General features: G+C 43.8%; 1 protein-coding gene across 2 annotated transcripts; it reads left to right on the plus strand.

The window, feature by feature from the left end:
- Positions 1-11: 11 nt before the first annotated feature.
- Positions 12-21,565, plus strand: dnm3b (dynamin 3b; the record flags this gene model as incomplete). 2 transcript variants are annotated; one of them, XM_084183410.1, is made up of 20 exons in its annotated part: positions 12-251; positions 2,534-2,607; positions 2,683-2,832; positions 2,989-3,192; positions 3,373-3,471; positions 4,015-4,175; positions 4,329-4,471; positions 4,586-4,721; positions 4,824-4,891; positions 5,041-5,179; positions 5,296-5,382; positions 5,852-5,922; positions 6,129-6,189; positions 11,158-11,271; positions 15,679-15,788; positions 16,047-16,161; positions 17,366-17,542; positions 17,812-18,038; positions 18,302-18,484; positions 21,520-21,565. In XM_084183410.1, the coding sequence occupies exons 1-20, from the start codon at positions 91-93 to the stop codon at positions 21,563-21,565; spliced, it is 2,526 nt and encodes an 841-aa protein (XP_084039536.1). In that variant the 5' UTR covers positions 12-90. The 2 variants fall into 2 exon arrangements, with proteins under 2 accessions (XP_084039536.1, XP_084039537.1); XM_084183411.1 differs by having other exon boundaries at positions 6,129-6,180.
- Between the last annotated feature and the right edge of the window lie 3,941 nt (positions 21,566-25,506).

Consider the following 25,506-nt stretch of genomic DNA (forward strand, 5'->3'; position numbering starts at 1 on the left):
ACTACTACATCAACAAACACGGTAGCACTGGACTAAATATATAACCACCTACTTCCTTCTCTCTCATCTTGAGCCCCGCCCGCAAGCACCATGGGTAACCGGGGAATGGAGGACTTGATCCCGCTGGTCAACAAGCTTCAGGACGCATTCAGCGGCATCGGTCAGAGCTGCAATCTTGACCTGCCACAGATCGCGGTAGTCGGCGGACAGAGCGCTGGCAAAAGCTCGGTGTTGGAGAACTTCGTTGGCAGGTAAACGAGCAGCAGCCAAGCACAACACGCCGAATTCATCACTATAGGGCAAAAAATAAAACTCTCTCGTTAAGCATGGGGTCGGGGATGTCGTGTCCATCCCGGTCACGTTTCGTTTTTCGAAACGGCTGTGGCATCCCGGATCTTCTTTGAGCCAGGAGCTCGTCTCCATCTTATTTTTAACGCGCATTCCTATTTCATAGCAGGCTTTATGACAAGGGAGCCGATATTTGGGTTACCGCAACCCCCACGGGATTCCAGCCCAATCAGCCAGCCCCATTTAGCCTGTTTCAGTCCCTGAAATCTCAGCATTTGCTTTGAAATATTTACATAAACGTATTGCAATGTAAAATAGGTAAGGAAATTACTGTTGTAAGGACTGCTGGATATATACGTTAACACCTGGAAACACTCTTATTAGATTAATATGATCAAATCAGTTCTGCTGTCAATCACAAAGAAGAGCTTCCATTAGATTTTCTGCACAGTGGGATTAATTGGTATGTTATGGCAGTGTGGTTGGTACATAAAACAGAACCTTAGATAGTGACAGAGGAGGGTATAGGTTCAGAAAGATTGCATATACCTTCAAATATTTACAGACAAGCGTGAATGGTAAAGACTGGCAATTGAGGTTAGGTATAGATGGTATTCCTACTATCTTCAGGGTCGTATTAATTAGTGCACAAAGTAGCAAAACCCTTTGCAATGGTAAACAAAAACGAGAGTTTCTTATTGAACAAGGTTCAGAGTCCCTCCCTATATCAGTCTGTTTTCTTCCATTTTGTGCCTAGAGAATACGACCCAGGTCTAGATAGATGAAGTGCAGGGTTGTTGGCAGCAGCATCAGCCAAGGCCCAGCCAGCCACCCCTGAGACCTGGGATCCAGCTGAGTAATGGTCCTGCTGTCCAGGGTTGGCTCCCCCACCCACACTGCTGCTGAATGGACAGCAGGGGTCTGACTCATATTTTCTGCTAGCCCGTAGATAGAGGGAGGTTTCAATATCAATATTTGTTCATTCATCGAGCCAATTTGAGTGAAATGACAAGATGCCTAAACATACATGTAGACACACACACACACACACACACTAAATACTTTAGTTGAATCCACCAATCAAATTTACAAAAAAAGGATCCAAACATTTTAAAGGTCCCTGTATGCATGGCACTCCAGGGTACAGAAAGCACCACCTCCTCCAAACAGCTAGGCTTTCCACGACAGCTGAAACAGAGCAGTACCTAGCCAGTTGCTTTGCGCTAGTTTTTGTCAGGCCCGCAATCTGGAGGCCACGCACTGCAAGCCTGTGACCGAGACTGCCGAATATCAGCGCCACCAGCTTGCACCTACACCCGAGGCTGTCCAAGCGTGCCACGAGGGGCTGGTACTTAAGCACCTTCTCGGCAAAGGCCTGCTCCATGTAACCCTCAAATGAGCAGCCCACTTCCAAAATGAGCGCCTCCCCCCACAACAACAATATCTGGCGTATTTGGCACACAGGAAAACACATCAACATCAAACCAGCTTTCCCTTACACAAGAGTGTTTATGCTCATGTTCTGTTGGTGAGACCTTGTCTCACCTTGCTGGCTATCAGGTCAACACACACACACTTGCCAGGCCATCATTGTTAATAAGAGTTTGTTCTTAACTGACCTGCCTGGTAAAATAAACACACACACACACACACACACACACACACACCTACACATGCACTCTCTTGCCTGGTAGCAGACTGGTGTGTACTGAAGTCATCGTTCTTTAAATGAGTGCTCTGCTACTTGTCACTGTGCAGCAGTTCATGTTGACTTCTTGTGCTTTAGGTCAGAATGACATATACACATTTCAGAACTATTTTATTGGATCAGCATCATTAAGGGAATCGAGGTGTGCTCCGGTGGCTCTGAGGGTAAACTGGAAAAACATTTTGGACCAAAGAGCCTGTAGACATTTTCAGATCAACATTTTTTTCCATTCATATTATCTTCTGTTAGTAAGAAGAGACTCCATTTGGTTGTGTGCTGTGATTAATTCTACATTACGTGGTTGTGTGTGTTCAGTATGTGTGAGTCATTGTACACCATGGCAGTCTGGCTGTTGGTGGTTCACCCAGGGTTCACAAGGCCTCAGTCTCCTACAGTGCAACACACCATCACTGTCACCATCAACATAGTCTCACATAGCCAGACACCATCTTATTGTCACATTCGTTCCTGGCAGGCAAGGTTAAATTCAACCCCACCTCCTCTGTGTTTCTGTCCTGATTGGCTATTTGTCTGCAGGGACTTCCTGCCCCGAGGCTCTGGGATCGTCACCCGCAGGCCCCTTGTCCTGCAGCTTATCAGCGCCAATGCAGGTAATGCGCACACACACACACACACACACACACACACATACATTTGGAATCTAATCTTTGCGTCTATCTTCACAGAATGGGCAGAGTTCTTACACTGCAAAGGGAAGAAGTTCACAGATTTCGACGAAGTTCGCCAGGAGATTGAGGCAGAGACTGACCGCATTACTGGTGCCAATAAGGGCATCTCTCCCGTCCCCATCAACCTGCGCGTCTACTCCCCACATGGTAGACATACACAACCCCTTAACTACTCTGTCCTCTACCTCCTGCACCGCTGAACAATTGTGTATTGTTCATTGTGAGGTGTTATGCTCTCCATCCTGTGTGTTAAGTAATATTCACTATGAGATGTATCCGCTCTCCCTCCCTGCCTGCCTGCAGTGCTGAACCTGACCCTGATCGACCTGCCAGGCATCACCAAGGTGCCAGTGGGGGACCAGCCAGCAGACATCGAGCAGCAGATCAGAGACATGATCATGCAGTTCATCTGCAGGGAGAGCTGTCTCATCCTGGCTGTCACCCCGGCTAACTCTGACCTGGCCAATTCAGACGCCCTCAAACTGGCCAAAGACGTCGACCCCCAGGGTAAGATGTTGATCAGATTGCTATATCATATGATGGGGTTACCTGATTTTTTTAAACACCTATCCAAGCGTTGTGAGATCTCGCAGGCATCTGTAATGTAGTCAGCCTGGAACGCAGCCTTTGTGTTGTGACTGACCTACCACTGCCTTTTGCCCCTTACCCTTTGACCTCTGATTCTAGGCCAGCGGACCATAGGAGTGATCACCAAGCTGGACCTGATGGATGAGGGAACAGATGCCAGGGAGGTCCTGGAGAACAAGCTGCTGCCCCTGAGGAGAGGTGGGACATCTCTCTCTTACTTACTTTCTCTCTTTCTTTGTCTTTCTTTATCAATCTTTATGTCCGCCGATCTACTTTGGTCATCTTTGGTATCAGCTTTTCTGTTCTGTCCTCCATACATGCTTTTCATTTTGGTTCCATTTTCTTGTATCTCAGTCATGTCTTTTCCGTCATCCCCCGACCGTCTGTCTGTGTGTGTTGCCAGGTTACATTGGAGTGGTTTCACTCTGTCTCTGTGTGTTGTCAGGTTACATTGGAGTGGTTTCACTCTGTCTGTGTGTGTTGCCATGTTATATTGGAGTGGTTTCACTCTGTCTGTGTGTGTTGCCAGGTTACATTGGAGTGGTTTCACTCTGTCTGTGTGTGTTGCCATGTTATATTGGAGTGGTTTCACCCTGTCTGTGTTGCCAGGTTATATTGGAGTGGTTTCACCCTGTCTGTGTGTGTTGCCAGGTTATATTGGAGTGGTTTCACCCTGTCCATCTGTGTGTGTTGCCAGGTTATGTTGGAGTGGTTTCACCCTGTCCATCTGTGTGTTGCCAGGTTACATTGGAGTGGTGAACCGCAGTCAGAAGGACATTGATGGGAAGAAGGACATCAAGATGGCTATGGCTGCTGAGAGGAAGTTCTTCCTGACTCACCCGGCCTACAGACACATGGCCGAAAAGATGGGCACCCCATGCCTGCAGAAAGTCCTCAACCAGGTAGGCTAAAGGACTGACTGTAGACTGACCAGTTAACAGTAACTGAGTCTCTCCTACGGGTTATTACATCCTTGCTATGGATCCCAAAGCCAGCTTAATAGGCTTGCTTAGCGTCATTATATTTAGGGTTCATTTTGTGTTGTGTTGCCATAGCAACTGACCAACCACATCCGTGACACGCTGCCGGAATTCCGTAGCAAGCTGCAGACCCAGCTGCTGTCTCTGGACAAGGAGGCCGAGGAGTACCGGGGATACCGCCCTGATGACCCGGGACGGAAGACCAAGCAACTGCTGCAGTGAGTCCATCAGAAAAAGTTCCACACTCACAATTAAGGTTGGGATCAATTGCGTCTCAATTCAGTCAATTCAGCAAATCAACTGAAATTCCAATTTTGATTGTGTGTGTGTAGGATGGTGCAGCAGTTTTCAGTCGACTTTGAGAAGCGTATCGAGGGCTCTGGGGACCAGGTAGATACTGTAGAGCTCTCTGGTGGAGCCAAGATCAACCGCATCTTCCACGAGAGATTCCCCTTCGAACTGGTTAAGGTTAGATAGCTGACTGATGCACATCTCGTTTCATTTGGTGCTAGGCTAGAAAACACTCTCATTCTCAATCGCTCTCTCGTTCTCACTCTCTCTCTCTGCCAGATGGAGTGTGATGACAAGGAGATGCGGCGGGAGATCAGCTACGCCATCAAGAACATCCACGGTATCCGGTGGGTGTGTATTTATGATTACTGCTTACCTCTCTCATACCACCTTCAACTATCTCACTCTCCTATCCTCTTCTTCCTGCTACACGCATCTACTTTCCTGACTGTTCTCATCTCCATTTCTCTCTCTCACTCTCACTTTCACTCTCTAGGACTGGCCTGTTCACTCCAGACATGGCGTTTGAGGCCATTGTGAAGAAGCAGATAGTGAAGATCAAGGAACCATGTATCAAGTGTGTGGACATGGTCATTCAGGAGCTGATCAACACAGTGCGCCAGTGCACCAACAAGGTAACCTTTTAGTCAGTCAATGCTCATGGTATCGTTTAGAATTCAAAAACATGGTGTGTTTTAAATTATATTATTTCCTATGATGTACCGTAATAGGATGTGATGTGTGTTTTCAGTTGGATTGCTTCCCCAGACTGCGTGAGGAAACTGAGAGAATTGTGACCTCACACATCCGAGACAGAGAGAGTAGGGCAAAGGACCAGGTAACACCTACATATCTCGCACACACACACACACACACACACACACACACACACACATTATGTTCTTCTATCCTCGTGGGGACCTAAAATTCATTTCCATTCTAAATCCTATTTTCCCTTACCATAACCATAACCCTAAACCTAACCACTAACCCCTTACCCTAATTATAACCCTAAACCTAACCCCTAAGCTTAAAATAGCATTTGTCCTCATGGGGACTTGGGAAATGTCCCCACAAGGGAGAATTTTCCTTGTTTTACTATCCTTGTGGTGACATTTGGGGATTTTAGGTCCCCACAAGGATAGAAGAACCAACACACACACACACACACACACACACACACACACAGTACAAATACACACATGGTTATGTATACAGTATACTTATTGACCCAGGGGCTAGTAATACTACACTGTAAATGAAGCTTCCATGTATTGTTGACCAAATCTTTCTGTCTCCAATTGCAGGTGTTGCTGCTAATCGATGTCCAGCTCTCGTACATCAACACTAACCATGACGACTTCATAGGCTTTGCTAAGTAAATTACTGACCAGGCCTGCCTTTATTGGCCTGCTAATGTTATTACAAAGTGGAGATGGGGGGGGGGGGGGGGGGTGAAAATAGATACTGAATACCTGCAGATAATACCGTACAGACCTCTCCCTCCCTTGTCTGTTTCTCTCTCTTGTGCGCTTACTTCCTATCGCTGTCTATTTCTGTCTCTCTGCTTTCTCTGCTTCATAGTGCACAGCAGAGCAGCAAGCAGAGTAACAAGCAAAGTAATGCTGCAAGCCAGGTCAGCCAGGTGAGACATAGAGGAGGATCTGAAATACCATACACACACACTTCCGAACAAAAGGCCAATGGTGCCCACACTCACACAGTGGGCTGCAGGCCATATAGGAGGAAACAGGGCCATAGGGATAGTGACTCGTATGCTTCCTGGTTTCTTTATGTCATTCATTTGTTCACAGCACACGGTAATGTATACTCCTGTACATTATACATACATTATTACCTTTGTTGCATGCTTTTTTACATTTCATGTTGATTTTGGGGGACCTTTCGATTGCCTTTGTCTTTTTCAGTTGGATTGTGACACTTATGTTATGCGTGTACAAAACAAATGGATGTTTTTACGTTCTATTTACCTTTATCACTATGTTTAAACCCCTTCTATGTCATCAAGGTGCCCCCATGCATTTCATCCCAACCCCTTAGTGAGAATCTGAGCTGCCCTGTTTTGGGCGTCTGGCCTGGTTGGTGAGTATCACTCGTTGGGGTTAGGGTTGGGCTTTGCCTGCTGCCTGTATTTACTCTACTCTACTGCCCAGAGTGTGGCTCCCTCTTGTGGCCAACCTGAGTTGACTGTGTATAGCTTTTTCCATGTCTCAAGCTTAACCCTTTACACTCGTGGGAATTGGCCTATGTGGATAGGGCTAAATTTAAATGTTTCTTACAAAATAAATATGAAAAGCATGGGAGCAATTGAAAGTTAGGAGATTCTGGGGAAATTATTAGACCAAAGTTGAGGACAAGACTGAATCCAAACATTACGCTGTTGATTTTTATGTGCATTTGACATTTAATGTACTTTTCGCCGCATTTGTTGATAACGAAATGTGAAAATACTCTGGATAAATTCAGTAACTGGGAAATATGGGGTAGGTGCAACATTAGACACAAAAATTACAAGGGTTTGAGTGAAATAACTAACTGGTGTTTCCATGTGGCCACACACCTCTCCAAAGTGTGCACAGTTCCTTAGTAATTTCAAAGCACTTTTATAACTCAAAGAAACTTCTTCAACTATAATGTGCTTTTTGCAGCTCTCATAGCTGTGCCTTTTGAGGAAGCACAGTTGTGTTGTTTGGAACACAGCCCTACATCCCTGCCATCACACAATTACTGTTGGTGTTTACGCAATCCAAAAAAGGCCCATTATACATCGTAATCTGGATCAGGTGTGCATCATTTGAAAGCTTGTTCTATTGCCAACATGACTAAGTTATAAAATACGATATTACAGTGTTAGGCTTTCACAGGGCAATTCAGAGAAGCAGATTGTAATTTTGGTGTGCATAGAAAGAAGTCATGCGTGATTCAGGTCCGAGTTCCGCAGTGAATTTTCTTCACAATAGACAGACATTCTGTTCAGAACAACCCAGGGTATGACGCAATGACATCTTGTATCTGTACATCAGACATAGTGATCATAAACATTGACACTGTATATGACTTGAGTTTTATGATATGAAAATGTGAAGTGCACATTTGGTCTCGCGGGTGTTTGGCTTGCTTGGATGACATCTCATCTTTAAAAATACATAGTTCCTCACTCACACAACAAAAAGTGTGCAAACGTTGCCCAATTAGCGGGAGGGATGAGGGCAACTTCTGAACTTGTGTTGCTGAAGTTCAGAACGGCTTTCAGTCAAAACCCATACAGTGCTGTGAAGCGGAGAGCCTGAGCTCTGACGTCATGTATTGCATGTTACTGTACAGCCACTGCGTTCCAATTTATGTGCTTATCAGTGCACAAATCTGCCATTTTCAACCTGTATACGGGTACGAGTGGAGGGCTACTTATAGTGGCATAGGCACAATCTCAGTTAAAGTTAAATAACTAGGGAAGATGACTTTGTTTTCATTCCAGAAAACCTGATAGGCAGATACCGACAATGTCAAGTTAATTTCTAAAACACTTGTCGTGACGTGGCTTTCATTATTGTGATGACTATTATTTATTGAATAATTACCTACTATGTTTAATTGTTATTAGATTAAATGTATCATGTAACAATTAACTCATTAGGAATTTGGGACACCACGGGAAAAGTTGTTTAACGAGTTACCGTTTCCCGAATTAACTGTAAAGATATCTTTATCTCATAATTTAAGTCATTTATTAATCATTTACCTCATCAGTCTCATTCTGAAAGTCGTAGGCTCTTTAAGTCTGCACGAACCAAGGTCTTAATGATCATTCCGTACCACACAAATTGATTTAATTATTTATTTACTAATTTAAAATGAGAACACAAGATACAAACACGTACACGGTATAGGTAGGGATTAGAAATTTAATACAATGAAAACGGGTCCCTAGCGGACTAACACAAAAAAACACTTGGATACACATGGACCTAAGCTCATAGTAATCATAATACTTTGCCAGAACTGCCGTCCGTTTGGTAAGAAGTAATGCATGTATTTACGTGTTTGTCTTCATCGTCTCTGTTGGACCCAGGCCTTCGTGGGAAGGGTCGATTGGGCCTTCTCTTTTCGGATGGCCTTTTAGATGTAAGGCTCAGATTGTCCACAAGAGGTCACAATGTCCTTCTTCTTAGTCGTATGTTTACTTTCACTCTTTCTGGGAGTGGTCTTCTGAGGACTGCTAATCAGCCGTGTCGATGATCCCCTGTGGGGTAATGAGAGCAGTGTAGTATACGATGGTTTGAAGAGAGTAACAGGATGGTCCCACTTAAATTCACCTTCTTAGATACAGTACTTAGAACAGCTACTCAGACGTAACATTGATTGTTAGTGGAGGCAACTTTGTCGTCTTCACCTCGTGTTGATTTTCAGGGTCGGGCCCAATATGGACAACAGCTGCAGCTTGAGGTCCGTCTAGTCTGATCTGATCGTTCTTATCTCAGTCTTTTATGCACTCTGGTAAAGAGGGGCGTTTCTGTCATACTCCCTCGGGCGTGGCTAGTTACGAGGCAAAAGTATTATCACTATGATTCTGTTAAAAAGCTAAAATCACATTCCTATCTTCACGGAAACATTGTCTTCCTCCTTGATATTTTCTACCCAAGGTAAAGGATGTAAGCCTGACATACACAGTGTAAAAGCTCTTAAAGTCACACTGTTTTCGTTATAACGCCTTTTATACAATTTTTTATGACATCACAAAATATACATTAATTTTCCATATTCCATTTCTCATCATTCCCAACGTTTGGAATGTTGAAATATATTGTCCTAATGTTCATTGTTGATGTTTTTGGGCGGCAAAAGTCTCTGAAACGAAGGACATTCCTTTCACCATACTACAGGGCCAGAGATAAATTAGAGAGAGACCCCCCCCCCCCCCCGTGGGTAAGAAGGTCTGGTTGTTGTCTGCTGTTGTCTTGCTGATATGAGGCCTTTGATCCTCACCCAGGGAGAGTCATGACACACTGCAGAGCCAACATCAGTAACTTGGATACGTCCTTAGAAGTGGGAGTTGACAGGTTCCATTTGTGTTGTATCAAAACCCTTACATCGCTGAGCCTGAGGTCTGGCGTCATTTATAGCATGTTACTGTGCAGCCACTGCGTTCCAAATTATGCGCTTATCAGTGCCCAAATCTGCCATTTTCAACCCATGTACGGGTACAAGTGTAAAGGGCTACGCCGTAGGTATGCTAACTTGAACCAACTCAACTGCTATGGCTGTTAGTTAGCTACTTTTACACAGGTTCTGGGTCAGTCAAATACATATGTCAAATACTTTCAAATGCTTTATCTGCATTGATTTAGTTTGCCTGCTATACAATGGGACCAATGGAATAGTCCCAAAAGTACAAGCTCCAAGCTAAATTAAGCACACCTTAAGTATTGGAAAGTATTTACCATGATGTATTTGAGCCAGGTGTGGTAGGTTCCATTCGTGAGATTGTGTCCAGACGTGGTACCCACGTAATGTGGTGCCTTAGGTGTTTTAACGCCCCACTTCCTTCCTGTTTCAGGCCTCCTCTCCTCCCGCCTCAGGCCTGATTGTAAGAGCAACAGTTTACGTTATGACACTCCCTCATCCCTTTGACCACAGGGGGTTACCTGTCACAATCAGCCTCCCACTACAAATGGTGTTGAAAAAATATTTGATTTGTGCCAGGACTGAACAAAAATAAGACTTTATAAATATGCTTTTTGGTTAACCCCCTTAGTGGTTCTAGGCCATCCTAGACACCTAACTTAATAATCACTCAATCCTTTGACTGCCACTGGCTTGTTGTTTGTGCGGCTGGTTAACCCACCTAACACAAACACTGATGTAGCACTAATGCTATGATGCTAATATTGTGTGTGTGCGGGATGTTATGAAGCACTAATAACACAACGGTCACTTCTTAACACTGTGACACAGACCTGTGTTTGTAACTTTCAACATAGTGCCCTGTTGTGCCTGGAGACTGTCACTGAACTCAGTCACAAATTATGGTTTGATTTATTCGCAGGTTGATGTTTATTGTCATGAATCTTCCCCTTGAGACAGAACTGAGCGATTTCCGCTAGATGGGCCAGCTGGCTATATCGTAAAAATTAATTAAAACAATTTGCTAGGGTTAGGCATTTGGGTTGCAGTGTGGTTAATGTTAGGGTTAGGTTTAAAAACAGATTTGTGGCTGTGTCAGCTTATGACCTCGCTACACAGCTGCCTCCAGGGCAAGATTCATGACAATAAATGCCAACCTGCGGTTTATTCACAAAGATACACACTGACAATATCGATTAACTTGGAGTTCTCACACAACACACTCTCTCATTGCATTTTGTTATTCATACATCACTTTTGTGCACAAATTGGTTTGGGTACATGTAGTAGACTAGCAGGCCAGGTTTGACAGAATATGATTGAAGTAGGATGGGGTACAGTAGATGATGCTTCCGTGTGGACATGACAACTCTTCAGTACCTTCTAAACTTTTCTCCCTTGCAATCACACCACCCACCACCACTATGACCCCATCTTTCATCCCCTGACCTCTAACCTCTGCCCTCTACAGGTCATCCGTAAGGGCTGGCTGACCATCAACAACATCAGTATAATTAAAGGCGGGGCTAAGGAGTACTGGTTTGTCCTGACCGCTGAGAGTCTGTCCTGGTTCAAGGATGATGAGGTGAGTGACTTAGTTGACCCTCTTCAGGGTGGGTTAGTACAGTAAGTTTGATGTAGTTTATGGCTAGATTTCAGTTGATGGTGGATTGGAACACCATTTCCCCTCCAATACAGCCCTCCTTTCTGTTTAATGTCGTTTAAGGGAGGGCAGGTCAACAAATGGTAAAATATACATATGCGCTTTGAATCTCTGGACAATTCCCAAGTGATAAGTATTTTGATCGATATCTTTGTAGAGGACATAATATAAACCATACCTTCTGACTACCCACTAAATCACAACTCAACGGTGGTTCCACATTGGCTCTTCAGTGATGTTTCCCCTCCCCTTGCGATGCAGGGTGCTCGTTGATTGGCTGGATGTTGTCATTCATAGCTTGACGGGCTGGTGTCTGTCTGCCTGTCTGTGCCTGCTGTACAGGTTCCAGGATGTTCTGCACAGCAAGTGTAGACAGGCAGACACACGGCAACTCCCGGAGTCAGCCAATCCATGCACTGGTCAGCAGATGACATCACATGGGTCACAAGCAATCCACATGGTTTAAATCCTCTCAATATACACAACAAAATTCACTGGACAGGAAACAGTAGTTTTATATCCTCTTCTCACGCTCTCTTTGTCTGTTTTTATTTATTTATTTCTGTCTCTCCACCTCTCCTCTCTCACTCCGCTGGGAGTTAAGGCATTTGGTATTCTTTTGCACAATTGGAACCATCCCAAATAAAACCACTGCTCACACACTCACACATGCATGCAAATACACATCTACACATGCAGTAATAATTCAAAACGGTAACTCGATGGATCGTAGACATTCTCATGTTGCGTTGACTTTAAAGCAGTTGTTTGACGAATCTCTGACATTCAACCAGTGTTGGTGGTAATATGTTACAGAAGTAACGCGTTGTGTAATCGGATTACTTTAATGAGTAACGGATGGGTAATGTTATAACAGTTACTTTGTCAAACAACAATTGGGTAATATTATTAGTTACTTTGTCAAACAACTTGCGTGACTTTCAGAATCATATCTCTACCGAATGCGTGTTTCCATGATCCAATCCCGACTTGTTTCCTCATTTAGTTCTCGAGCGAGCGGAGAAAGGCTGTTTGGAGAAATGTCATGATAGTTGCTGTCCATAGAAATGTATAGAGTACGCACTTCTGATCTTTGCCATTGATCGCTTCTGTGTTAGCAAAGCCCATAGAGGGCTTTCCCATCTAGTGGTAAGTGTGCCCTCAGTACATCTCTATAAGTCCCGGTCTATAATCAGAACTGGCGGTTCGAGAGAGATTTTGAATGAAAAAATAGAAAATCTGTACTGATGTTTGGCTTACAGTGTATATATGGCTAATTAAGCAGACCATATGATAGTGCAGCACTTGTAGACTAGCACAGGAAAGCAGCGTCACAGATGAGTTAGAAAGTAGCCTGTCTTTGGTAGAGCGGCTCGCCTTGCTCCCTTCACAGTTAAATAAACGGTGAGATTTTTTGATTTTTGTCATGAAAGTTATAAATTAATATAACTAGTAATATAATGCTTTACTTTCCACAAAGTCATATTGTAAATTAACACATTACTTTTGTAATGAGTAATATTAATGTATAACTTTTTCAAGTAACTAATCCCACCACTGCATTCAAACAAGCATTTTTCCACCTTTCCTTGGGTGTCTTACTGTATATTTATTTACATACTCTCTCTCTCTCTGACCCCCCCCCCCCCCCCCCCCCCTCTCTTTCTTGGTGCAGTTGGCAGTTTCTCTGAAACTGCACACATTCCTGACAGGAAAATCACACATTTGTAATCCAAACATCAGCCTCCAGTGATTCAGTGGGGAGAAATAACCTATTAAATGGCAGTATTCCTCCCTCTCTGTTTCTGAACCCAATACCCCTTCATTATCCAAACCATCTATCACCAATACAATTCCACAGCCACCCTAATATTACAGTAATCGTGTTCCCAACACCATTGCTAATCCTAGCATCCATACTACACCCATCACTAATATTATTCCCTATACAGTATACAACCCCCAATACAGTAATTTACTGCAACAAAACCTTATATAGAAAAACCTTATACATCCTTTTAACAACATCATCCTCTAGCCCCACCAAACCACTAGGCCTCTCCCCTAGTTGGTTTATTATATCATAGTGAAATAATATATTTGCTTGTACACACTGGACAGTATGAAGACCATCTGCCACACAATAGTTTGACCACCAGTTAAATTATATAGTATTATATTCTAGCTCTGAGTTTGACTGTATAATTTAGGCAACATAGTTACTGTAACCTCCCAACCTGACTCCACTGAAATACTGGAAGTATGTGTTTTGTATTTGAAGCAGGAATTGATTGATGGATGGATTGACCACTTTGCTTGACTGTTTGATTCTATGGAGTGTCTGCTGCTCCTCCCTCTCCCGTCTACTGCATCAGAATCAGGGCTGGATTCTTTGTGTTAGATACAGGAGTCTACACATTTCTATTGCTGTTATACCATACATTTAGTAAGCAGACTGTTTCAAGGACATTAGAACACCTTGGTCTAAGACCTTACTATGGAACATTTTTAACTTTTATATAGGTATTTTCTTAAGGAAGCCAATGATATACATTTATTCCATAAAGTAAAATTAGTCTTAAAAATGCAGTTAGAACATTCAAAAAGTACAAATGGGATGCCCTAAAAGGAACAGATACCAGACATAGACACAGAGTAGAGAAGACAAATCATAGAGATGAGCAAACGGCAGTGGAAGATGGTCGGTGGTGGAGTGTAGATAATCAAACCCACTATGAAACCTCCTTGAAAGCCAATGTTTCCCCGAATAGAAGAGAAGTGCTTCCCTGCCCAGTCTAACCAATGTGCAGACTACTGTACACCAGTATGACAATGAACAGGTAGTCTGAACACTGGGAGGACGGAGCCGGACAGACGAACTCGGTCTCAGGCCCCAAAGACACTGACTCTCTGCCATTCCATAGGCAGTATGGTTGCAGATCTTTGTCTTTCTTCCTCATCCTCCTCCATTTTGGCATCAAGAAGTAGGGATCCCCCCTCTCAAACCCCAAAACCTGTCTGTGTCGCCTCTTCTCCCCCTCTCTGTCGTTTGTTTGTTGCGTTTCTGGGTGTCGCTCCCCTCACGGTCCGTTTGGGTCATGCTGGCCATGCAGAGTATCCAGGCTTGACGTGGCACATTCACTCAGACGACCGACCGGGACAGACTGGCTGAGCACTCAGGGAGGGGATATTACAAAAAAAGAGAGGGAAGGAAAAATAGTGAGATAGATGGAGGAAGAGGGAGGGACACGTGTGACCATATATGGGTTGGAGTGACCTCTTGGGGAATACAACCGAGAGAAGTCTGCAACGGTTCTTTTCTTTTCTCGTTTCATACCTAGTGAGACCTTACCATCGCTCTGCAGGGGGTCAGATATGGACACCTCTGTTGAACCACTTTTCTAAATCCTTCACTTAGTTTCTTCAGGTCTCCCTCTTTCTTAACTTTGTTCTGGAAGTTCTTCCATTCCCTCCTTCTCTCGCACTCTGTCGCTCTGTGCTGTTAAGCGGTACCAGATGTTGAGTCTTAACGCCAGGCTGTCATTTAATCTCTCGCTCTCTCTCTACCTACCTCTCTTTCTCCCTCACTCCTCAAAATCAGGCAGGAAGTGGGCCCCTCTGGAAAGGAAAGAAAAATTGAAGAAATAAGAGGGGGAGGGATAGTAGAGAGAGAATGTGAGAGTGAAGAATTGAGATGGTGAGGATGAAGGGTAGGATGGGTGGAGTGTGTGTGATGGAGAATTTTATAGTACATTTTACTCTCGATCTCAACTCTTTGCATTCACCATTAAAACCTTGTCATGCTCAGTGTTATCCAGACAAGCAGCCCTCTGCTTCATCCGACGTCCATGCATTCACATGCACACCGCAGCGCATTCCCTGAGTCCCCGGTGTTTCTCCACATCTGTATTTCTCCTCTCTTTATCGTAGCCAGAACGTTTCCTCTAGCTCTCCCTCCCTTACAAACGTACCATGGAGAACAACCCACACACTAATGACTTCAACATGTAGTCTCCCCCTCCCTCTCCTGCCCCGCTCTACATCCCACCCTCATTCTTCCTCCCACTCCCCTGCGCTCCCCCCAACTTCTCCTTCTCCCTACCCTTCTTTCCACATTCCCCTTCTCTCCCTTTCTCCCTGGATCACCGCCCAACTAAGCCATCCTGTTGATTTTCAAAAAATCAAGCTGAAAAATAAACATAATATGACACACAGAGATCAGATAGTAATTAGAAAAGTAAACATTTCCCTAACATGGTTCTTTTCTGTTGCTTGTTTTTATTGTAAAACCTGCTGATGGTACCTCCCTTTCTGTTTTGTGTTTCTCAGGAGAAGGAGAAGAAATACATGCTCCCTCTGGACAACTTGAAGGTGCGCGACGTGGAGAAAGGGTTCATGTCCAGCAAGCATGCCTTTGCCATCTTCAACACAGAACAAAGGTCTGAAACCAGACAGACACATCTTAACAACATTACTTTTAATATTATAGCACTATTTCTACTTAAAATATTCCTACTTTAGTACCACTACTTCTAATAATAACGATACATACTGTAGAAGGAGAGAGAAACCAGATAGTCTGGTGGGCTTGTTTTCTTCCTTTATTTAAATTGATGGACCTGCCACATGCCCCTTAAATGACCCGGAAGCAGTGTAACTAACTTCCTCCTCTGCTCCCCTGTGTTGTGGTCTGACAGGAATGTGTACAAGGACAATCGTTTCCTGGAGCTGGCCTGTGACACTCAGGACGAGGTGGACAGTTGGAGGGCTTCTCTCTTGCGCGCTGGAGTCTACCCCGAAAGGTCTTCTAATGTGAGTGACCACTGCACTGGCCACCAGGGTTGGGGTCAATTCCATTTCAATTCAGTCTATTCAGGAAGTAAACTGAAATGGAATTGACCCCAACCCTGGTGCCCACCACTGTGACCACTTACTGTATTTTCTCATTGAAGTTAGATGTAACTGTGACGATGATTACATTTACATTGTAATCATCTTCACAGTTAAATCAAACTTCAATGAGAAAATAAAGTGATATGATGGCTCACTTGGGAAGTGATAAGATGGATTACATAATAGAAGTGCAACATGGGAAGTGAGTGAGGGGTAGTCATGGGTAATAGGGAACAGGATAAACAAGGCAGATGAGGTGGACAGGAAGTTGCAATGAGTCAGAATAGATGTAGGCTACACCTTGTTGATATGCTATTTGTATTTATTAGGGATCCTCATTAGCTGCTGCCAAGGCAGCAGCTACTCTTCCTGGTCTCCAACACATTAAAGCACATTACATATAAAACAAAAGATAAAACCGTACATCATATAACATTATTACATCACTACAATACAAAATGTATAATACCGCCATACAACAATATTACAATGTATGCATATGCGTGTCTAACTTTTTTTGTGTGTCTCTTCACAGTCCCCGCTGTTCCATAAGGTGTATTTTTACCTGTTTTTTTTTCTCAATCTGATTCAACTGCTTACATTACATTTTTACATTTAGTGAGTGCATACATTATTTTAAAAAAAAATCATACTGGCCCCCCGTGGGAATCGAACCCACAACCAAGTACTGTGCGCCTCCCATAGTCTGTTCTGGACTTGGGGATTGTGAAGAGACGTCTTGTGGTGTATGCATGGGTGTCTCAGCTGTGTGCTAGTAGTTTAAACAGACAGCTCGGTACATTCAGCATGTCAACACTTCTTACAAAAACAAGTAGTGACAACATCAATCTCTCTTCCACTTTGAGCCATGAGAGATTGACATGCATATATGCTACTGTTATAGTGAATTAATAGTTAATTTTTGCTAAAAGCTTTTAGCTCTTTTTATAAACCTTTCTTAAGGTTTGTGATTTCCGTGTGTAATGAAAAGCGCTTTACAAATACAATTTGTATTATTTTGTCATTGATATGCACATGAGTTTTCTGCATTTAAAGATGCAAGCCACAAGATCTGTATCGCTAAATACAGGTGTGTTTAAAACTTAAAGCGGTCTTCCTCCAGGTGGAAGGTGAAGGAGGCGGCTCATCGTCCTCGTCCCAGGACAACTTCTCCATGGACCCTCAGCTTGAGCGGAAAGTGGAAACCATTCGGAACCTGGTCGACTCATACATGGCCATCGTCAACAAGTGCATCCGTGACCTCATGCCCAAGACCATCATGCACCTCATGATCAGTAATGTAAGGGACCTCTGCTCCACGCTGGTGGAATTGTATCCGGCATGGGTTCAAATAGTAGGTTACATTTTTCAAATACTTTAAACGTTCGCTTGAGCCTGGCTGGTGTGCAACTTTTCAGGTGATTCTGTTGGTTCCTTTGTGCCAGGCAAGCTAAATCAAACGGGCCTGGTTACTGTATAACACTGTGTGACAACCGTTGTTGTAAAAATAGCTTTATAAACATAATTTGAAGGATTGATTGATCCATCAACTCTCTCCCCCGCCACCAGGTGAAGGACTTCATCAACGCGGAGCTGCTGGCCCAGCTGTACTCGGCTGGGGACCAGGGTGCCTTGATGGATGAGTCCCAGGAGCAAGTCCAGAGGAGGGACGAGGTCCTCAGGACCCACCAGTCCCTGAAGGAGGCCCTGGCCATCATAGGAGACATCTCCACCACCACCATCTCCACCCCCATGCCCCCTCCCGTGAACGACTGGCGCAGTGGAGGCGGCAACAGGTAGGCATCCTGGTAGTCCATGGATAATGACTACCCTAGATATCTAAGTGTAGTGTAATGGAGTCAACTATTGGTCTACAGGTGAAGATGTTGGGTTGGCGAGCAGGAGAACCGTGTTTGAAGACTAATTCTTTTTTTTTTTACTGGGAGACTGTTGCAAGGAAAAATGAAATCATAAATAGTTAAGTCTATGTTATCTATGTTATGTCAAGAATATGTCATACATGAAAGGGTACTGTTAGCCCTATCTCCTCTCCCCTCAGGTCTCCTCCAACCAGCCCCACTGGTTCTAGAAGGATGTCATCAGGCCAGCGCCCCAGTCCCGGAGGGGGGCGAGGGGCTCCACCCCCTCCTAACCGCCCAGGACCCCTGGGACCCTTCAACAACAGTGCTGACAGCCCCCAGGTCCCCAGCCGCCCCAACCGGGCCCCTCCCAGCATCCCCAGGTGAGGCCAGGGCATCCTACTGTAGGCCTATATGCTCCTGTGTAGCTCAGTTGGTAAGAGTGTGATCGTGCTAAGATCGTGGGTTCAATTCCCACAGGGATCGCATACAAAAAATATATGCACTCACTGTAAGTTGCTTTGGCATTTGGATAAAAGGGTCTGACATATGTACATGGAGACACTGAACACTATTTTGTACCCATAACTAGGGGTAACCCTGAGTTTTTCCTGACCATATAGCTAACCTGAGTCAGTTGCCTCCATCATGTATAGACGTTCCAATATCTTAGGTGGGAATATTTTGAGGGTTATTAATTCAAGTAAAACAGTGGTTTGTGGTTACTGAAACAAGGAAGAGTCCACAAGCTCAAGTTAATCTCTTAGTGCTGAGCGATTAACCAAAATACAAATTTTCCCGGATATTAAACAACAAATTGACCGACATCAGTTAAATTACTTGAATTCCATGTCGTTTTTTGTTGTTGTTGTGAGCTCAACCCGCCGTTTCTCTAGAGAGAAATCAAATAATTAATGAGAAGTTAAGTCAAGAACTATGTGGGACGCTGGACTGATTAGAAGTTAGGCAAATATTCAACTTAGTTCAGCGCAGAAACTTGGTAATTAATTACAATGACCATAATCCATTGCACCTGTTCTTTCCGCATGAGAGAGGAATGACGCAACACAACGACGAGGGAGATAGAAACAGTTCATAAGGTAGCTCTACTCGATGGTTTTTGTAGTTGGTAATAAAAAGCCTTGAAAGTATGCCTTATCTACTTTGACAAACTAGTAAAATGATTTTGTCAACCAGCTAGCTACTACTAGCCTTGCTAAACAGGATGACTCGTTCAATGGGGAGCACAGAGATAACATTAGATGGTTGTCTGGCTGGCTGCTACTGCCTGAGCAGAGATGAGATGATGACTTTAATAAAAATAAAAAATACAGTGCATCCGGAAAGTATTCAGACCCCTTTACTTTTTCCACATTTTGTTACATTACAGCCTTATTCTAAAATTGATTACATAGTTTTTTCCCTCATCCATCTACACACAATACCTGATAATGACAAAGGAAAAACAGGTTTAGACATTTTTGCAAATTTATTTAAAAAAAAAAAACTGATATGACATTTACATAAGTATTCAGACCCTTTACTCAGTACTTTGTTGAAGCACCTTTGGCAGCGATTACAGCCTTGAGTCTTATTGGGTATGACTCTACAAGCTTGGCACACCTGTATTTGGGGAGTTTCTCCCATTCTTCTCTGCAGATCCTCTCAAGCTCTGTCAGGTTGGATGGGGAGCATCGCTGCACAGCTATTTTCAGGTCTCTCCAGAGATGTTCAATCGGGTTCAAGTCCGGGCTCTGGCTGGGCCACTCAAGCATATTCAGAGACTTGTCCCGAAGCCACTCCTGCATTGTCTTGGCTGTGTGCTTAGGGTCATTGTCCTGTTGGAAGTTGAACCTTCGCCCCATTCTGAGGTCCTGAGCGCTCTGGAGCAGATCTCTCTGTACTTTGCTCCATTAATCTTTCCCTCGATCCTGATTAGTCTCCCAGTCCCTTCCGCTGAAAAACATCCCCACAGCATGATTCTGCCACCACCATGCTTCACCATAGGGATGGTGCCAGGTTTCCTCCAGACATGACGCTTGGCATTCAGGCCAAAGAGTTCAATCTTGGTTTCATCAGACCAGAGAATCTTGTTTCTCATGGTCTGAAAGTTTTTAGGTGCCTTTTGGCAAACTCCAAGGGGGCTGTCATGTGCCTTTTACTGAGGAGTGGCTTCCGTCTGGCTACTCTACCATAAAGGCCTGATTGGTGGAGTGCTGCAGAGATGGTTGTCCTTCTGGAAGGTTCCCCCATCTCCACAGAGGAACTCTGGAGCTCTGTCAGAGTGACCATCAGGTTCTTGGTCACCTCCCTGACCAAGGCCCTTCTCCCCCGATTGCTCAGTTTGGCCTGGTGGCCAGCTATAGGAAGAGTCTTGGTGGTTCCAAACGTCTTCCATTTAAGAATGCTGGAGGCCACTGTGTTCTTGGGGACCTTCAATGCTGCAGGCATTTTTTGGTACCCTTCCCCAGATCTGTGCCTCAACACAATCCTGTCTCCGAGCTCTACGGACAATTCCTTCGACCTCATGGCTTGGTTTTTGCTCTGACATGCACTGTCAACTGTGGGACCTTATATAGACAGGTGTGTGCCTTTCCAAATCATGTCCAATCAATTGAATTAACCACAGGTGGACTCTAATCAAGTTGTAGAAACATCTCAAGGATGAGCGATGCACCTGAGCTCAATGTCGAGTCTCATAGCAAAGGGTCTGAATACTTGCAAACATTTCTACAAACCTGTTTTTCGCTTTGTCATTATGGTGTATTGGGTGTAGATTGATGACTTTTTTTATTTAATCCATTTTAGAATAAGGCTGTAACGTAACAAAATGTGGAAAAAGTGAAGGGGTCTGAATACTTTCCAAATGCACTGTACACAACTGAATGTTTTTTATTAAAGTAAAGTAAAAAGTAATGTGAAAACATTATGGTTAATAAGTGATAAGCAGTAATGGGCATTCACTACCATCATGGGGCTCTTATTAATAGTTGTATTTTGTGTTACAGCATTCAACCCACTGTCAGTGTCAGGAAATAGGCAAGTAATGGCTAAGGGAAGCTCAAATCATATTAATGTAATTGTTTCATAATGCATTTCATGTATAAAAAAAATAAAAAAATAAAAATGGAAATAGAAAACCATTTATTTTTTAATAGTCGAACCGATTAAAAAGCACTTATCGCTCAGCACTAGTTTCTCAACACCACTTCTGAATTCAGGATGCCACTTTTTCTCTGTTTTGTCTCTCTGAAGTCACTTTCTCTTAACACCTGTCCATTATTCTATTTCGATTGCCTGTTTTTAATCCGTCTTCAACTAACTAAACTCTCTGCTTCTCTCTTCTCTCTCTCCCTCTCTGTCATCCTTTGGCCTCTAAACGCTACTTCCCTCCAACCCCCCCCTTCCTCTCCCCCAGTCGGCGACCCCCTCCTTCTCCAACAAGAAATATCCCCCCATCATAAGCAGTCAAAGGAGCTTGCGATCTCTAATGGGCCTAGTGCTCATCCTCTAGCGCTCATCCTTCCCCATTCCCCCTATCCTCCCCAAGCCCCTCTGCTATCTATCCTTGGTCTTTTTTCCCCTCCTAGGGCAGACATTGAACCTTTTGCTGCCCTCTGATCTCACACCAGCTGACGATCAATGTCCATGTATCTATGTACAGTATGGTGCTTGTCTTGTGGTGTATATATCTGTATGTGCGCTTGTGCTCGCCTATGGTCCAGGTTTGCTTAGCAGATCCAGTTCCGACTTCGTTCCAGACCCTAGAACTTCCATCTCACTTACCTAGAACCCCCTTCTCGCCCTCCACCCACCTCCACCCCCACCTGCTGCTTCACTACATATCTATGCTCAGCAGTGGCACTGCCCTACCGATTCCAAACTGCAGCATGGCACATAGGCTGCTTTTATTGCACATTTGTGTGTGTGTATGTGAGAGGGGGACAAATGTGTCATATATATGACATCAGTGTATATATAGTTGAAGTTTACATACACCTTAGCCAAATACATTTAAACTCCGTTTTTCACAATTCCTGACATTTAATCATAGTAAAAATTCCCTGTCTTAGGTCAGTTAGGATCACCACTTTATTTTAAGAATGTGAAATGTCAGAATAATAGAGGTGATTTATTTCAGCTTTTATTTATTTCATCACATTCCCAGTGGGTCAGAAGTTTACATATACTCAATTAGTATTTGGTCGCATTGCCTTTAAATTGTTTAACTTGGGTCAAACATTTCGGGTAGCTTTCCACAAGTTTCCCACAATAAGTTGGGTGAATTTTGGACCATTCCTCCTGACAGAGCTGTTGTAACTGAATCAGGTTTGTAGGCTTCCTTGCTCGCACACGCTTTTTCAGTTCTGCCCACACATTTTCTATAGGATTGAGGTCAGGGCTTTGTGATGGCCACTCCAATACCTTGACTTTGTTGTCCTTAAGCCATTTTGCCACAACTTTGGAAGTATGCTTGGGGTCATTGTCCATTTGGAAGACCCATTTGCGACCAAGCTTTAATTTCCTGACTGATGTCTTGAGATTTTGCTTCAATATATCCACATAATTTTCCTTCCTCATGATGCCATCTATTTTGTGAAGTGCACCAGTCACTCCTGCAGCAAATCACCCCCACAGCATGATGCTGCCACCCCCGTGCTTCACGGTTGGGATGGTGTTCTTCGGCTTGCAAGCAACCCCCTTTTTCCTCCAAACATAACGATGGTCATTATGGCCAAACAGTTATATTTTTGTTTCATCAGACCAGAGGACATTTCTCCAAAAAGTACGATCTTTGTCTCCATGTGCAGTTGCAAACCGTAGTCTGGCTTTTTTATGGCGGTTTTGGAGCAGTGGCTTCTTCCTTGCTAAGCGGCCTTTCAGGTTATGTCGATATAGGACTCGTTTTACTGTGGATATAGATAATTTTGTACCCGTTTCCTCCAGCATCTTCACAAGGTCCTTTTGCTGCTGTTCTGGGATTGATTTGCACTTTTTGCACCAAAGTACGTTCATCTCTAGGAGACAGAACGCGTCTCCTTCCTGAGCGGTATGACGGCTGCGTGGTCCCATGGTGTTTATACTTGCGTACTATTGTTTGTACAGATGAGCGTGGTACCTTCAGGCGTTTGGAAATTGCTCCCAAGGATGAACCAGACTTGTGGAGGTCTACAATTTTTTTCCTGTGTCCTTGGCTGATTTCTTTTGATTTTCCCATGATGTCAAGCAAAGAGGCATTGAGTTTCAAGGTAGGCCTTGAAATACATCCACAGGTACACCTCCAATTGACTCAAATGATGTCAATTAGCCTATCAGAAGCTTCTAAAGCCATGACATCATTTTCTGGAATTTTCCAAGCTGTTTAAAGGCACAGTCAACTTAGTGTATGTAAACTTCTGACCCACTGGAATTGTGATACAGTGAATTATAAGTGAAATAATCTGTCTGTAAACAATTGTTGGAAAAATTACTTGTGTCATGCACAAAGTAGATGTCCTAACCGACTTGCCAATACTATAGTTTGTTAACAAGAAATGTGTGGACCTAAGCGTATGTAAACTTCCGACTTCAACTGTATATGTATGTGTGCCAAGTTCCTTTTAGTATTATACATTACATATTGTACAACACCCCCTTTCTGTATGTTTTTGGCTAGGTGTTCTTCTCTTAGAGACGAAAGGGTGTGGGGGTGTGTGTCAACCCGTGTGCATGTATTGTCTCTCTGCACATTTGTTGCTGTTTGAGTTATATTTGTTTTCATGGTCCAAGCTGTTAATAAATCATGACCCTTGAGAGTAATTTGATGTTGGATTATTGTGGGATTTGTTCCTGTGTTGTAGTAGCAGTCGCAGCAGCCAATACATACAGTGAGGGAAAAAAGTATTTGATCCCCTGCTGATTTTGTTGATTTTCCCACTCACAAAGACATGATCAGTATATAATTGTAATGGTAAATAAATAAATTGATTTGCATTTTAATGAGGGAAATAAGTATTTGACCCCTATGCAAAACATGACTTAGTATTTGGTGGCAAAACCCTTGTTGGCAATCACAGAGGTCAGACGTTTCTTGTAGTTGGCCACCAGGTTTGCACACATCTCAGGAGGGATTTTGTCCCACTCCTCTTTGCAGATTTTCTCCAAGTCATTAAGGTTTCGAGGCTGACGTATGGCAACTCGAACCTTCAGCTCCCTCCACAGATTTTCTATGGGATTAAGGTCTGGAGACTGGCTAGGCCACTCCTTTGTTGCCTTGGCCATGTTTTTAGGGTCATTGTCATGCTGGAATACCCATCCACAACCCATTTTCAATGCCCTGGCTGAGGGAAGGAGGTTCTCACCCAAGATTTGACGGTACATGGCCCCGTCCATCCATCGTCACTTTGATGCGGTGAAGTTGTCCTGTCCCCTTAGCAGAAAAACACCCCCAAAGCATAATGTTTCCACCTCCATGTTTGACGGTGGGGATGGTGTTCTTGGGGTCATAGGCAGCATTCCTCCTCTTCCAAACACGGCGAGTTGAGTTGATGCCAAAGAGTTTGATTTTGGTCTCATCTGACCACAACACTTTCACCCAGTTCTCCTCTGAATCATTCAGATGTTCATTGGCAAACTTCAGACGGCCCTGTATATGTGCTTTCTTGAGCAGGGGGACGTTGCGGGCGCTGCAGGATTTCAGTCCTTCACGGCGTAGTGTGTTACCAATTGTTTTCTTGGTGACTATGGTCCCAGCTGCCTTGAGATCATTGACAAGATCCTCCCGTGTAGTTCTGGGCTGATTCCTCACCGTTCTCATGATCGTTGCAACTCCACGAGGTGAGATCATGCATGGAGCCCCAGGCCGAGGGAGATTGACAGGTCTTTTGTGTTTCTTCCATTTGCGAATAATCGCACCAACTGTTGTCACCTTCTCACCAAGCTGCTTGGCGATGGTCTTGTAGCCCATTCCAGCCTTGTGTAGGTCTACAATCTTGTCTCTGACATCCTTGGAGAGCTCTTTGGTCTTGGCCATGGTGGAGAGTTTGGAATCTGATTGATTGCTTCTGTGGACAGGTGTCTTTTTATACAGGTAACAAACTGAGATTAGGAGCTCTCCCTTTAAGAGTGTGCTCCTAATCTCAGCTCGTTACCTGTATAAAAGACACCTGGGAGCCAGAAATCTTTCTGATTGAGAGGGGGTCAAATACTTATTTCCCTCATTAAAATGCAAATCAATTTATAACATTTTTTACATCTGTTTTTCTGGATTTTGTTGTTATTCTGTCTCTCACTGTTCAAATAAACCTACCATTAAAATTATAGACTGATCATTTCTTTGTCAGTGGGCAAACGTACAAAATCAGCAGGGGATCAAATACTTTTTTCCCTCACTGTATATAACAAGGCTGAGGACCAGCACCAACAG

The sequence above is a fragment of the Coregonus lavaretus genome (genome assembly GCF_964263955.1).
Source record: "Coregonus lavaretus genome assembly, chromosome: 19".
In the NCBI taxonomy this organism is placed as follows: Eukaryota; Metazoa; Chordata; class Actinopteri; order Salmoniformes; family Salmonidae; genus Coregonus; species Coregonus lavaretus.